This window comes from Peromyscus eremicus, chromosome 4 (assembly GCF_949786415.1).
Source record: "Peromyscus eremicus chromosome 4, PerEre_H2_v1, whole genome shotgun sequence".
Lineage (NCBI taxonomy): Eukaryota > Metazoa > Chordata > Mammalia > Rodentia > Cricetidae > Peromyscus > Peromyscus eremicus.
The window spans coordinates 64,139,134-64,156,029 of NC_081419.1; the positions used below are offsets into that span (position 1 = coordinate 64,139,134).

Sequence of the window (16,896 nt, forward strand, 5' to 3'; positions counted from 1 at the left end):
TAATACTTTACATCGATAAATATGTTCCTCTTTAGATGTCACCTCAGAGTCTAATAATACGGAGTGATGTCTTAAGACTATCACACTTAAGTGTACTGGGATGTATTGCTGGCTTTTTGGTTGGAATCACCAAAAGTATAAAAGCTTGCAAGGACGTGATTTTGTTCAAAGTCAATCATCAATCAGCTTTGTAGATAGTGACTGTGGGAACTGAACCACTACAATCCTACCCAGTGTCAATATCTGAGGTTTGTGATTAGAACCTTACCAGACAGCTGCCTTTTCTTTCATTCACCTCCTCCTTCACTGTTGTGATCCACAGTTCAATTTCATCCAGAAAACATGTGTAACACTCAAACAAAAAATATAAATTGATTGTAGCATTTGTCAAAGTCCATTGTGGACACACCTTCAGTGTTCTTTGAAGAAACTATGCCTCCCTTAGGAAGGCTGTGCTTCCTCGGAAAAGCAGGACATTTTAAGTTTTGCTTTTAGGCCTTTAATCCTATGGGAGCTTCAAGGAGCCAAACACTAGTATCCAAATTCCCATGAGAAAATAAGTGAGCAATTAAACAGTTTCACCAAGGAATTGATTAAGCACAAAATGGAGTGATGAAACAAATGATTGTCTTGACAATACACTCACTTTGGCTTCCCAAATTTTTGATTATACAGAAAATTTATTAGTATTTGTTAGCCTTGTGATTTAAATAACCCCAACAGTTTTTCAAATGACACTCAGAATATTATATGCGAAAAAGTAGTGGAATAAATTGGAATAGCATATCTATTTATAGATAAAATAAATACATTAAATGTAACTGTAATAAATAAAATGAATGTGAAGTTTCAAACTTTCCCTGGAGTTGCTACTGTTGTATTAAGACTTCAGAATTTCAGAGTCTTAACATTAATCAATGGAGTTCTGATAAGCTATTAATCTAGCTCTAGTAAACACTGACTACTCTTATAGTCACAAGCTCAAGATTTTTAAATTTTCTTTGGGAGTCTTCTAAGTGTAGACATAAAAGTGCTTCTCAGTGTGCTAAAAACATGTCTAATTTATATACACCCAGTCTTCTGGATAGAGGAAGGAGTGTTAATACTTTGAACCCAGAATTAGTTTTGCTTTCCAAAGCTTTTACTATGACTCAAAGGCATTTACAATGTGGATTTCAGTACAGATTATAAACAGTGGTAATGTTAACATATATAAAACATATCTCTCTTTGTAAACTTTAAAAAGTTCTTCTAAGTCTCAGGGAATTGACTTGGATCCATCTTCCACAGGTCAAATTGACTCCAGATAAGTACTGTCAATCAACAGCTTGTTTTCCCACCTGCCTTTTTTTGAGGGGGGATCTCCACCACCTCTCCCTGGTCTTGGGACTCCTCTCCCACAATTACCAGGACCTAAAAAAAATTTCCCCTAAACTTCTTAATATTACCTTCTGTCCCTAATATATATCTGTTTAAGTAGATTTCCAACCAATTAAAAACTGCATACCGCTCCAGCTGCTGCCTGCACATCCCTAGGCCCAGATGGTCCTGCAGAGCATAGACAATGAGTGAAACAGCATGTTCTTCTTGGACTTGGCCAACATTCTACCTTTTTGAGTCCTCAAAGATGACCCATTGTCAACATGAAGTAGTTATAGATAATTATGTCTGTTAGGTATTTTGCGGCACTCTGACCCTGCGAGGAAATGTCACGAAACACGACAGAATCCACTAACAAGAGTTTTATTAAGATAAGAGAGACAGACAGGTGTGCTCAGGCCTATTGAAAGGACACATGCATAAAGAAGGAAGCTGGGAATATGGCACCCAGTTTATAAAGGCTGGGTCACGCATGCATATACAGGCTCATGTAGCTACTCCACACATGCGTGTAGATCACATGGTTGCATTGTGTGCTTTATGCAACCATGCAAAGCCACGGGGTCCTGGTCATGTGAGAAGTTTTGACCCGGAAATGGCTATTTTGACCCGGAACTGGCTATTTTGGCCCCAGAACTGGCTAAGCAGAAGTGTCTAGGTCCGCCAGGCTTGCACAACCATGCCCTACCATGGGGACATGTTGTTAATCTATCAATGTCACCCTTAGCATTCATTATTATCAACAAAAAGGTTGGGATGTTAAGTTTCACACTCAAGACAAACAGCTGAGGTGCCTACTTGCATGCCCTTCCCCAGGAGGCACTTGTTTATGTAATCCAGATATTTTGGTTGCCCTTCTCTTTTTGGACCTTTTGCTTCCTAGTTGCTGCACCTTGTTCCCCTCTCCCCTTTCTCTTTTCTCTTTTCCCCTCCCCTTCTTACACATGGCCCAGTTCAGTCTGGTTATTACCAATTTGGACTCTTCCAGATATCCCTGCATTTGATTATGCTCTCCTACACATTTACAATAAACTTTCTCTTCTACCATGCTAGGAACAGTGATGTCCTTTCCTTCCTTTTTTATTTTTTTCTTTCATTCATTGAACATAGCTCAATTCTTTATAATTAGATTTTGAAAGTCAACCTGTTGATGGAAAGCAAACTACAAATGTAATATATTTGTATCTATACTGAATTTAAATTCTAGCTACCCAAGTTTACAGTATTTTCTAAAGTCTTCCTTTAGTAAAGTAACCAAAAGAGCTACTTTGTGGGTAAAAGGGAAAGTTTATTCCACATTGCCACATCTCACTCTCAGGGAAGCAAAGAGAAGTGACAGGAAAGACTTCCAGGGTTAAACAGAGCCAGAGAAAAGGGGCTTATGAGCTGGAGTGGGGTGCTGAGAGATCCCAGAGGCTAGCTTTGACTTTGACAAGTTAATAACCATCATAATTGTATGTTAATGGAAGAGCAATTGGTCCCTCTTGCCAGAGATAAGGAGAATGACTCCTATTTTTTTAGCCAGTAAGAACTTTCTAAAAGCCCTTGAGGGAATGGTGGCTTTTGTCTCAATGACTGACCTTGGGAAAAGGAATTTCTTGAGGAACTAGACATTCTAACCTTTTGTTGATGATAAATGGATGATATAGTCTCTTTTTTAGTTACTTCCTGGTGAAAATGGGGTGTCTTCTTCAGGGCCCAGGAAGGCTGGAATATTGATCAAGAGGCAGGGAAGGTAGGTGTTCAGTTGGAACATTCAGCTTACTCCAGCACAGTCTGAGAAGCCCTATTCCTGTCTCTCCAAACCCCACCTGCTCAGAAAGTCTCCAAAGAGAGGGAAGGCACCAAAAACCCCAGTTCTACATTCTTGGCAGCTACTGCTGCTTCCTCCCCTGAAGTTGCCTCCCTCCAAATCCCCACCAAAGCACTCAGTTTTTACCATACAAGGTCACAAACAAACCCAGCTTGTGGTGGAAACATCATCACCCCTTGCCACAACTTATATAATCTCCCTGCTCTAGTTTGGGCATGTGGATTCTTTGGCCTGGATCTCTGGGACTGGAGAATGTTATGACATAGTACACAGGGACCCAGAGTGTATCCAACGAGTGCAGGGAAACATGCTGGCACACTGGGTAGATGCAGTGGCAGGCTGGCAGGTGACCCACTCCAGGTGGGCGTGGCAGTAGGTAGACATTTACAACCCAGATGCTACATCTGGGTAGAAATGTTTTATTATAATAGAGAGATGGAGAGAAGATAGGAAAGTGGGGGAGAAGAGAGAGAGAGAGAAAGAAAGAGAGAGAGGTTGAGGGATATACACCTCATGGGAGTGGAGAGACAGAGAGAGAGAGAGAGAGAGAGAGAGAGAGAGAGAGAGAGAGAGAGAGAGAGAGAGAAAGAGAGAGAGACAGAATTTTTCCCTAAGAAGAGGCTTCTGGCTTCTGTGTCAAGACGCAGGGTAGCCCCAAGGGGTGGATTTCAAGAGGGTATGTCAGAATATTAACATTCCTCCATTTTGATTATTATTTTTTTTTAAAAAAGGTGAGTTATGGAAGCAAGTGGGAAACAAGGGTGCTGAGTTCTTGAGGCTACTTCAAACTTACAAGGGGCAAAGTGGGGAGGGGGGAACCGGGTGTCATGCAAAGCAAAAGATCTCAGGAATATTCCTTGAGGGATCTGAGGAAGTGACAGAGCTGGGTAGAAAGAGGAAGTGATGTAGCTGGGCAGAGAGAGAAAGTAAAATGGCGGGCACAGAAAGATATATAATGCATGAGTTTACAGGAAGTTGCTCTCTCTTGGGCTAAGGATTTCCTAGTGGTAAGAACTTGTGGCTGGCTTGTTCTATTCCTCTTATCTTTCAGCATTTACCCCAATATCTAGCTCTGGGTGTTTTATTAAAAAGACCTTTTAAGATTTATGTTACAGCCTGAGAACAAAGGAAAGGCAACAAAAAGCCCAGTTCTGCATTTTTTGCAGCTACTGCAACATCATCCCCTGAAGTTGTCAGTTGTTCAAGCGCCTACCTAAGTGCTCAGCTTTTGATTCTACTTTGGCACAAAACCCAGCCTGTGTCAGACATTTTCAGTCCTTGCTGAGGGGTGTCTTTCTGTATGCTGTGAGTGTATGTTGTTCTCATTGGTTAATAAATAAGCTGCTTTGGCCTATGGCAAGGCAGCTTAGAGAAAGGTGGGAAATCCAAGGAGAGAGACAGGGAAATAAGAAAGACAGCGGCAGAGAGACAGGAGCCTGTTGCCAAAGGAGCAACAACATGTCAGCAGACAGATAATGCCATGACCATGTGGCACCACATAAATGTACAGAAATGGGTTGATTTAAGATAAAAGAGCTAGCTGGCAAGTAGGTAAATCCATAGACCATACAGTTTGTAAACAATATAAGCCTCCGTGTGTTTACTTGGGTCTGAGTAGCTGCAGGACCATGGGTGAGAGAGATTTGTCTGGACCACTGGGGGCTGGGTGGGACCCAAGCAACTTCTGGCTACAAGTCACCCCTCTTGCACAGCCTATACATTCTCCCTGCCTTCTTTTGGTGGTGTACCTCCTCAGTCCAAAATTTCTGTGACCCATCTGAACATGGCATTGTTCAAATATAACTGTTGTTATACTTTTTCAGTTTGGCTTGATCTGGCTTACTGTGTCAGTAGAGAAACTTATTATTGTGGTGGGGGCAGAAAATCTGTTAGATTAAATTTGGAGGAAACTGTTGTACAACATATAGTATTGATGTTTGACTTAATCTTTGTAGATTAACTATAATCAGTTTAAAAAAAATCATATATCCTTCTTCATTAAAATGCCCTGAACAACTTTCAAAAACTCAGGAAGCAAAAGATAAATTAATTTTTTGAACTTTGAACATTTTGTGTTTTTATTAAGAAAATTTTTATTCATTCCACATACCAACCTCAGATCTCTACTCATCCCTCATCCCACTCTCCCCAAGTCTTCCCCCCAGCCTACTCTCCCAATCCCTCCTCTGAAAAGGTATGGCCTCCCATGGGGATTCAGCAATACTCACACATTCATCTGAGGCAGGTCCAAGGGCATCCTCCTGCATCAAGGCTGTGCAAGTCATCTCACCATAGGCTCCAAAAAGCCAGTTCATGCACCAGGGATAGATCTTATTCCCACTGTCAGGTGCCCCTCCAACAGACCAAGTGTCTTGCCCATGCAGAGAGCCCAGTCCAGTCCCATGCAGGCTCCACAGCTGTTGGTCCAAAGTTCATGAGTTCCCATTAGCTTGGTTTGGTTGTATCTGTAAGTTTCCCCATCATAGTCTTGATGCCCCTTGCTCATAGAATCCCACTTCCCTCTCTTTGACTGGACTTCTGGATCTCATGCTTGGCCATGGCTCTCTGCATCTATTTCCATCAGTTACTGGATGAAGGCTCTATGATGACAGTTAGAGCACTTACCAATCTGATCACTGGGGTAAGCCAGCCCAGGCACCACCTCCACCACTACTAGTATTCTAAGCTGGAGTCATCCTGGGAATTTCCCTCACACCAGGTTTTTCCCTATCTCCATGATGTCTCCCTCTATCAAGATATCTCCTCATTGCTCTCCCACTCCTCCCCTGTTCCAGCTCTACCATCCCGTTCCCCATGCTCCCATCCCCCATCCCCTACCCTCCATTCCCCCCATCACCCCCAGTTAACTCAGGATATCTCATCTATTTCCCCTTTCCAGAGTGATCCATGCATCCCTCTTAGGGTCCTCCTTGTTACCTAGCTTCTCTGGAGCTGTGGGTTGTAGTCTGGTTATCCTTTGCTTTACATCTAAGTATCTACTTATGAGTGAGTACATATCAGGTTTGTCTTTGTGAGTATGGATTACCTCACTCAGGATGATATTTTCTAGGTCCATCCATTTGCCTGCAAATTTCATGATGTCATTGTTTTTTACTGCTGAGTACTGCTCCATTATGTTTATGTGTCACATTTTCTTAATCTTTTCTTTGGTTGAGGGGCATCTAGGTTGTTTCCAGGTTCTAGCTATTACAAATAATGCTACTATGAACATAGTTGAGCATGTGTACTTATGGTATGTAGCTGAAGTTTTCCTGGTCCTGACTGGCCCACAGTCAGGACAAATTTCTCTCACCCACAAGTCCTGCAGCCGCTCAGACTCAACTGAGTAAACACACAGAGATTTATATTGCTTACAAATTATATGGCCAAAGCATGTTTCTTGTTATCTAGTTCTTATTTCTTAAATCAACCCATTTCTATTAGTCTATAAGTTGCCACATGGCTCATGGCTTACCAGTACCTTACATCTCACTTGTCATGGCGGCGGCTTGTAGCGTCTCTCTACCTCAGCCTTCCACTTCCCAGAATTCTCCTCTCTCCTTGTCCCACCTATACTTCCTGCCTGTCTACTGGCTAATCAATGTTTTTTACTAACCAATCAGAGCAACATTTAACATACAGAACATCCCACAGCAGTGGTATGATTGAACATATCTTGGGTATATGTCCAAGAGTAGTATAGCTGGGTCTTGAGGTAGAGTGATTCCCAATTTTCTGAGAAACTGCCATTCTGATTTCCAAAGTGGCTGTATAAGTTTGCACTCTCACCAACAGTGGAGTGTTCCTCTTGCTCTATATCCTCTCTAACATAAGAGGTCACCAATGTTTTTGATCTCAGCCATTCTGACAGGTGTAAGATGGTATCTCAGAGTCATTTGCATTTGCATTTCCCTGATGACTAAGGATATTGAGTAATTTCTTAAATGTCTTTTGGCCATTTGAGATTCCTCTGTTGAGAATTCTTTTTGATTCTGTAGCTCATTTTTTAATTGGATTGTTTGGTATTTTGATGTCTAGTTTCTTGAGTTCTTTATATATTTGGAGATCAGCCCTCTGTCAGATGTGGGGTTGGTGAAGATCTTTTCCCATTCTGTAGGCTGTCATTTTGCCTTATTTACTGTGTCCTTTGCCTTATAGAAGCTTTTAAGTTTCAGGAGGTCCCATTTATTAATTCTTGTTCTCAGTGTCTGTGCTACTGGTGTTATATTTAAGAAGTAGTCTTCTGTGCCAATGCATTCAAGGCTACTTCCTACTTTGTCTTCTATCACATTCAGTGTAACTGGATTTATGTTGAGGTCTTTGATCCACTTGGACTTGAGTTTTGTGCATGGTGACAGATATGGGTCTATTTATAATCTTCTACATGTTGACATCCAGTTATACCAGCACCATTTGTTGAAGATATTTTCTTTTTTCCATTGTATGATCTTGAATTCTTTGTCAAAAATTAGGTGTTCATAGGTGTGCAGATTAACGTCAGGGTCTTCAATTTGATTCCATTGGTCCACATGTCAGTTTTTATGTCAATATCAATATAGTAGAGTTTGAGGTCAGGGATGGTGATACCTCCAGAGGTATTATATAAGATTGTTTTGGCTATCCTGAGTTTTTTGTTTTTCCATATGAAGTTGAGTATTGTTCTTTCAAGGTCTGTGGAGAATTGTGTTGGGATTTTGATGGGCCTCAGTTTGATCACTATAAATGTGTATGTGTGTCATATTTCAAAAGACAATTATTAACTTCCTTCATTACTGAGATAAAGATAAGCTTTTTGAGAATCTGCATGACTCCATTTTGAAAGCAGGAGCCATTGTGCTGTATTTTTAAAAATAAGTTTCTATTTACTATGAGAGTTGAGTTGCTCTTTGTTTCCTGGAACCTGAAGTTCACCACTCATGTTTTTGAGAATACCAAGACCCTCTCTGACCCTTTCTGATCCCTCCCTAGTCACATTGTTACCTCACGATCTTTTAAAAATTGTTTTGTATTTCCTTTTTGTCCCATTGTCTCCTTTCTGTAAAAATCAAGCTTGCTTCAAATTTGCCTCAAATTGTGGTATCAGTTTTATTCTAGTCATTAGGATTAACCCTTTAACACTGGGACTTCTAATTTCTTTAACTTGAGTATTTGTTTCCTCTCTTTTGTCTGCACTTCCTCAATTGCTTCAATTACTCTCTAGCTTTGGTTTTATTGGTCACTTGATAAATAACACAACATGAGGTTTAAGATTAGTTAGTACATATTCATGACAAATAATTCATATTTGAGAGTAATTTTATTGAATTGACAGAGACATTCAGCATTATAACTAATTTTCTATTTCATTTTGTGAGGGTTGTTAATCATTCAATAAAAGCTCCTTATAATTTTGATGCAAGGGTCCTTTCTTGGGGCTCTTCATCTCATTGATAGAAGAATTCAAAAATTAACCCAAACAGAAGCTCATGAACAATTCTACTTGACGTGTAAAAAAATAAAATAAAATAAAATAAAAAAGCCGGGGTGGTGGTGGCTTTAATCCCAGAACTTGGGAGGCAGAGACATGCTGATCTCTGAGTTTAAATAATGTAAGAGTCTGTGTGTTTATTTTATAAGTGGGCTCCGGGACTGGTGGGACTTGACGGTGGGAGCTGGAGAAAAATTCTCCAGCTATACTGCCTCAAACAAACAAACAGAGGAACCCTGTCTCAAATAAATAATAAATAAATAAGTGAATGAGTGAATGAAAAAATAAAATAAAATAAATAAATAAATAGATAGATAGATAGATAGATAGATAGATAGATAAATAAAACAAGCCAGCCAACAAGCAAGCAAGCCAGGACAGACAAGCTGTAAATTTCAGTAAAGAATGTAGGAGAGAAGGAAAATGTCACCTCTTTCAATCCCGCATCAAGGTCAGACACTTGGTAGGAACGCTGCCACAGGTAAGAGGAGGCTCTAGAGAAATGCTAGGGAAGCCAAAGAATTAGAAAAGACATACATAGGTTTTGATCAGTATCAGAATGAAAAAGAGAGGAAAAAATAAGGACGAAAAAGTTGCTCTTTAATGAGTCAGGTCCCAAAGGTGGCAGACCCAGACAAACCTCCTTAAGTCTCAAACCCTGGGACAAAGGTTGAGGTGCCTATTTAACATATGGAAGTGGACCTGGCCCCCAGGTCCCCCCAGTATCTCTCAGTCTCTACCTCTTACAGGGTATGATTGGAATACTCAACCACTGAGCCTGAACTCTTCAGCCCTGGGCTGGGCTGCCTTCCTCCCTGGAGGCTCTTCCCTATATAATCCAGCCAGTTTGGTTACGCACCCCTTTTGTACCTTTGCCCTCTTGGCTGCCGTATACCTGGTTCCCCTCTCTTCATACTCTCTTCTCCTCCTATCTCTGTTCACATGGCTCAGGGTCATGACCACTGTAGACTCTCCCTTTCATCTACAATAAACTTTCTCCTCAACCAAACCTAGGAGCAGTATTGTCTTTTCCTTTCTTTTTAAACCTCATGGTGGATCCTCATGGCTGTGGTTGGAGGTGGGAGAATCTGAGAAGGAAAAGTACAGTATCCCATTAAAATAATAATTATTCTTCCTATTGCTTTAAAACGGTTTATGGTGAGCCCACCTTCTTAGGAGGTAGACCCTTGGTTGGGTGATTAACCATGCCCAGCTGGAATGTTATGCGTCCACCTAGGCCAAACATTCTATTTTCTTGGTCAGAAAGATTTTTCAATTAATGGACCTTCACAGGTATGCTAATTATTTTTATTCAAACTTTGCTTTGCTTATCATATTTCTAAGAGCTGTACTCCTTTTGACATATAATTGCTTTCTTAACTTTAGTTTGGTTTCATTTCCTACTTTACTAAAACAAAATTTTATACATATATATATATATTAACAACTTTGAGGAATTTAATTTTTACCTCAGGTAAATTGGATTTCATATTTCTATATTGTTATACATAAAATCTTAGATATATTTTCCATATGTTGCTGAATGGCTGGTTGATTCCTTCTATATTACTGTCTTCATCTACTAGGCCAATAGCTCAGGCTTACTACTAACTAGCTCTTACATTTTAAGTTAACCCATATTTCTTATTTACACTTTGTCACATGGTGATATGTTTATTAGCATGGCACGTTCATCTCCTGCTTCCTCTGAGTTCTCCTCCAACTCCTGACTCTGCCCTTCTCCTTCCCATCATCTTACTTTGGTCTCCTTGCCTATACTTCCTGCCTGGCTGCTTACCAATCAGCATTTTATTAAACCAATTCAAGTGACAATCTTTACAGAATAGAAGAGGATTATTCCACACCAACTAATAAAATGGCACCTTAATAGATATGATTAGGGAATACATTTCAAGATGTATTTTATGAGTTTTTAATACTTAACAAAATATTTAATGGAAACAATTCATAGGACTAGAGTATGTTTGATTTCTGAGGCAACATGAGGAGACTAAAGACAGAAAAGAGACCAGAGCCTGATCTCAACAGACTGGACTATTTATTTAAGTTGTGAAGGCTGGACATTATTTCACAGGAAAAGGGTTGCCTGTGAGGAAGAAAAGCTGGTTGTGGCTCCTTATGGGGGTGGGGTAAGGGAATTGCTTTTATCCACAAGAGGCTATGGCATTTCCGCAGTTTCTCTTTCCTTGGGTTTAGGATGTAGCCATAGGTTGCCAGGGCAGTTCTGCATTCTTTCCTTGAATTGTCTGCTTTAAAGGAGACAGCTGTCTCTGCAAACATTCCTTCTGGGCTGACCAACTGACTGAGCAAGGTCATTTTTCAGAATCCTGTCTTCTTACCAATATATTCTATAAAGGCAATCATGGCTAGATTAGTTATTGTTATAAATAAGAATAAGTAAACATCGATTTCCATACAATGTAAGTTTCACAGGAGATATTCAGAAGTTTAACAAAAAAATACACATAGAATGTAAGTATAATTTAAGTGTGAGTCATAGGCAGGAGAAATGTCATGAAATCTCACATCAATTCATTTCAGTTTAATCATGTTGGGCATGAAATATTTGTGACATAAACTGAAAATTTTGTCTATTTTCAATTTACTTAAGATTTGTTTATTTTTATATTATGTGAATGAGTGTTTGGCTGCATATATGTACTTATACAACATGCATGTTTAGTGCCAGAGATCTTGAGAAGAGAAGATTGGATACCTTAGGGATGGAGATACAGATGGTTGTGAGTCACCATGTGGGTCCTGAGAACCAAATCAGATTATCTGCAAGACCATTAAGTGCTCTTAACCATTGAGCTATCTCTCCAGTTCGATATTGGTTCAATTTAAATGTATAAAAATATGAAATCAAAAATATGAAACAAACATGTTTACACTTGAAACTGTTTTTAGTATTTTTTTCAAATGTAAATATTTTAAGCATCATAGGAATGAAAATTGAATCCACAAAAATAAATCAAGTTCTATATGTTAGTTATTTGCCCTGTCACAGGTTCCTTGAAATTGAAGGTCACAGAATGAAAATATCATTATTTTCATTAAGTGTTTACTAAACATGTTTGTTTATATAGGCCAATTTCTAAATTGTTATCTTGATTGTAGAAGATCAAAAATTAAATTATTATTTTAAAAATATTATTTATCAGAGTAAAAGGTTACTTGGCACCATTCTTTTTTAAAGAAAACATATAGTCACTATTCACATTGGAAAAAACAACAATTCATTAGTTGAAAGTGGTAATTCATTATTATTTTATTGATTTTAAGAAAAATAACATAAAAACCTTTTACTATATTTCTACTCTTGCAGTAGGTAATCAATCAATTGAAAAAGTGAAAAAGCCAGGCATGAAGGCATACACTTTTAATCCCAGAGGCAGGCAGATCTCTGAGCTGCAGGACAACCTGGTGTACAGAACACTGTCAGAGAGAGAGAGAGAGAGAGAGAGAGAGAGAGAGAGAGAGAGAGAGAAGAAGAAGAAGAAGAAGAAGAAGAAGAAGAAGAAGAAGAAGAAGAAGAAGAAGAAGTCTCTCAATACCTCTGTGATCCAGACATAGGGAATGTAGACTATGAGACCATTATATTCTATGCAATGCAACAGAAATGTAGGGCAATCTAATAAAAGATAAATATAGCCGGGCGGTGGTGGCGCACGCCTTTAAAACCCAGCACTCAGGAGGCAGAGCCAGGCGGATCTCTGTGAGTTCGAGGCCAGCCTGGGCTACCAAGTGAGTTCCAGGAGAGGCTCCAAAGCTACACACAGAAACCCTGTCTCGAAAAACCAAAAAAAAAAAAAAAAAAAAAAAAAGATAAATATAAAATTCCAAATCTAACATTTTCTCTTTGAGATTTTTAATGAAAAATGTCACAATAATTACAGGAATATCAACCTTTTCTACCGTAAACAATATACTTGGTCTTCTTTTCTCTGTTTAGGCTAAAATTGGAAGTGAGAATTTAAGTTGGGTGGAGTGGCACACACCTTTAATCACAGTACTTGGGAGGAGACAGAGTCAGGTGGATCTCTTGAGTTTGAGGCCAGCCTAGTCTATAGAGTGAGTCCAGGAGACTGGGCTGGCCTACAAAGAGAAACCCTAACTTGAAAAAAATAAAAACAAAAAAATTAAATAAACTGAGAAAAAGAAGTGAGAATTTAGTATACTTTTTATGTGCAACCAAGCCAATTAGATCTAAATGCTTATAGCAGCTACACTGAACCACTGAATGGCAGCTATCAAAAAAGTCATGATGTGGAGAATGTTCAAGTGTCCCCATTAAACTCTACCTCTGGATATTTTCTCTGATAAGCAGGATTAAAAATCATATACATACATACACATACAATAGATAGATAGATGATAGATAGATAGATAGATGATAGAATGATAGATACATAGATAGATACATAGATAGATAAGATAGATAGATAGACATTTAACACCTCTGGATTTGGAGGTCCTGTAAAGATGAAACCATCATTTCCTATCTACCATTTATTTTTACTAAATCCACAGTCTGGAAATGGAAATCATTTAGCACTCCAGCTAAATTTGTCATAAAGAATAAATGTTTGACAGTGTAAGATGGTGCCAAATGCATATAATATATCTCATATGTCTCGTACATTTTCATTTGTTACACAAAATCATTCTATAAAATAAACTACACTAAACATTAAAGACAAACACTAAAGTCAAGGTCAACCAAATTGGTAGGGTAAATTTAGGAGAAGCATATTATCAGCTGTTCAGCTGTTCACTGAAAATGTTATGTCTGTTAAAAAAAAAATCTAAAGAAATTTTAAAATGAATGGTTAATACACAGTTCACTCATTTGAAAACCAAACAGATTTTTCAGTAACACAATTAACTGTATGTTAAAGCTTAGAGTCACTGAGAAAGATATCTTACATTCATTATTTTGCTGACTGTGTCTTTGACATCCTTATTTCTCAGACTGTAGATCAGGGGGTTTAGCATGGGGATCACCACTGTGTAAAACACAGAGGCCACTTTGACAGTGTGCCTGGAGTTCTTGGAGTTGGGCACACAGTAGAGGAAGAGGATGGTACCGTGGAAGATGGTGATGGCTGTCATGTGGGAAGCACAGGTGGAGAAGACTTTGCGGTGCCCGCTAGCTGAATGCATTTTCAGGGCAGTGACGATAATGAACAAATACGATGTAAGGATGATGAGCAGTGTGCTTATCTCATTGAACGTGGCAACTATGAACAGAAGTAACTGGCTGAGATGAGAGTCAGAGCAAGAGAGGGCTATCAGGGAGGATAGTTCACAGAAGAAGTGGTTGATTGTGTTGAAACCCCGGAAGTATAACTTTAAAGCAGAACAGGTGAGTGTCAAGGAACACAACACACCCCACGCATACGACCCAAGCACCAGTAGGGCGCAGAGCCTCTGAGACATGACAACTGTGTAAAGCAGGGGGTTGCAGACAGCTACAAAGCGGTCATAGGCCATCACAGCAAACAGAATTAGTTCAGTGACGACAAATGTACAGAAGAAAAAGAATTGCATTATGCACCCTAAAAATGAAATGCTTCTGTCTTCTACAACAAGGTTCACCAGCATCTTGGGAGCAATGATGGAAGAATAGCAGAGATCCGCAAAGGAGAGGTGGCTGAGGAAGAAGTACATGGGAGTGTGCAGTTTGGGGTTGATCCTGATGATCATAATCATTCCCAGGTTCCCCACCACACTGAAACTGTAGACTGCCAGAAACAGCAAGAAGAGGGGAACCCGCAGTTCTGGGTAATCTGAGAATCCCAAGAGGGTGAACTTGGCCTCAGAAGTTAGATTTATGTCTGTCAGAAACATGATTCCTTCTGGTGAGATCCGAAAATCGATCTTGGAAATAAAACAGGAGAACAGGTTCACACATAAAGCATGCCTAATGAACTGCCTGCATGCCTAAAGGTGAAACAAAAAATATCCCTTTTTGTGATTTTGAGATGTTGAAATATCAAAGCAGAATAAATAGAGATTCAGAATTAAATTATTAATATATGATGAATGATTGGATGGTTTTAATCATATTCCTAAATAGGATTTAAAATCATTATTGCACAATACAATGATTAAGAAACTTAGATAAAAATGTGATCAAACATGCAGCATCTCCTAAAGGTTAGCCAAATGAAATAATTTATTTTAATGGTCCTGAATTTCTTAATGAAATAAGGAAGTATAGAAAGTATCACCAATAACAACTACTTTTTAGTAATATTTTTGGATGCTGTGGTATCTAAACATCGCCAATGTCACTTGCAATCACAGTAAAATTAATATTATTTGTACGGACTAGATGTCATGCCTAGCAAACTCAGTGATTATTTTTGCTTTTATTGTAAAGTAAGTTACCTTTTGTGCTGCCTCTTATTGTTGTAAAGTGAAGCTTACCAAAACTTTTCAATAGGAAAAAAAAATGCAAGAGTCTGTTAAGGTTTTTCACTGTCAGTCAAATGGTCATTTGCCTTTCAGAAAGATTTCAGCATATGAAATGATAAAATCCAGTTCTCACACTCAATTTTCTTAATCGTTTTGATTATCTTTTAGATTATCTCTGCTTGTTATATTTAACAAGTCAAAAACTATGGAAATTCGTCTACTGAGTATGATGATGGCTGCAAAACAATTCTGAGTATCTACACTGAGCTAAATACACAGATTGGAAGGAAGGAAATTCTCTCATCTCCGAATAAAGCTCACAAACTGTGACAATGGCGTGTCTTTCTAATGCATTTCTTTCTTCTCCCTATAAATCACCTAGAATATTCATTCAATCCCTCCATTCCTGTGAAGAAAATGTAAGAGTCTATTGAAGTCTTTCTTCATTTTGTTTTCTTGGAATGTGTACTTTATTTGTTTTAGTGCAACAATTTAAATGTCTATCTGAACTACAATTTATTTTAAATTTTCACATATGTAAGTAGAAACACATTCCTGAAAACACTTATGGCGTATCTTCTCCAAATACATGCATATAACTTAACAAGGTCTTTTCAATAAAACTTTTAAGAGTAGACTTCTGGTCCTTAAATATCCAGATGCAAATGCCTTTAGTGGCTCAAAATTTCTCCTAAGTCATATTTCTTATAATGTAGTGATAAAAAGCCATCTTGTGTTCTACATAGCTCACATGAAAAATACCGCTATTTTCTAAGACCTGCAGACAAACCTGTTGGTCGTAGGTGCAGTCCCTTCCTGCCTCTGTAGAGAGAGCTTATTTGAGGGAGACATTAACTCTATTATTATTCCTACTACCGATTCCCCTGGCATTATAGTCAACAAATAATTAGCTGTGGTATTCTCTTGTGACATCAGAATAAGCAATTAAAGTTAAATATTGTTTTATGAAGTAATTGCTGTTTCATGGAACACTGAAGCATCTTTGGAAGTGTTTCCTGTGAGTATTAGCATTGGTAATGTCATCTGCAATTCTATTTTCAGTTCCATAGTTCTCAATAACTATAGGCAATTAATGATTGCTGAGGGAGGGACAATTAGTCTCTTCCAGGAATGAGCCCTGTCTTAGTTAAGTTTTTATTGCTATAAAGAGATTAAAAAGACACCATGACCACAACAATTCTTATAAAGAAAACATTTAACTGAGGTAGCTTGCTTACAGTTTCAGAGGTTCAGTCCATTAACATCATAATGGGAAGCATGGTGGTGTGTGGGCAGATATGGTGCTAGAGCTGAGAGTACTACATCTTGCAGGCAATAGGAAGTCCATTGACTGTCACACTGAGGGAAGCTTGAGCAAAAGAGACCTCAAAGCTTGTGCCCACAGTGATACACTTTCTCCAACAAGTATACACCTCTAATAGGGCTACTCCCTTTGAGAGGCCATTTTCTTTTAAACTACCACATTCTACTTCCTGGCCCCAAAAAGCTTATATCCATATCATAATGCAAAAATGCATTTAGTTCAACCTCAAAATCCCCACAGTCTATAACAGTCTCAAACTTATTTCAAAGTCCAAAGTCTCTTCTGAGACGCATGGCAATCTCTTAACTTGATCCCCTTTAAAAGCTACATAAAAAGTCAGACCACACACTTGCAACATATAATGGCACAGGATATACATTACCATTTCAAAATGCATAGAAAGGAGCACAGTGAGATCAAAATCAATCTGGGCAAACTCCAAACACTGCATCAAAATGTTCTTCTGCT

The 16,896-nt window shown here is 38.7% G+C and overlaps 1 protein-coding gene across 1 annotated transcript; it reads right to left on the minus strand.

The window, feature by feature from the left end:
- Positions 1-13,589: 13,589 nt before the first annotated feature.
- On the minus strand, positions 13,590-14,534 carry LOC131908278 (olfactory receptor 5D16-like). Its single transcript, XM_059259329.1, has one exon. It carries the CDS (start codon positions 14,532-14,534, stop codon positions 13,590-13,592), a length of 945 nt encoding a protein of 314 aa, XP_059115312.1.
- Between the last annotated feature and the right edge of the window lie 2,362 nt (positions 14,535-16,896).

Excerpts from the sequence above, each read along its gene's own strand:
- LOC131908278 (XM_059259329.1), bottom strand. The coding sequence starts at position 14,534 with ATGTTTCTGACAGACATAAATCTAACTTCTGAGGCCAAGTTCACCCTC.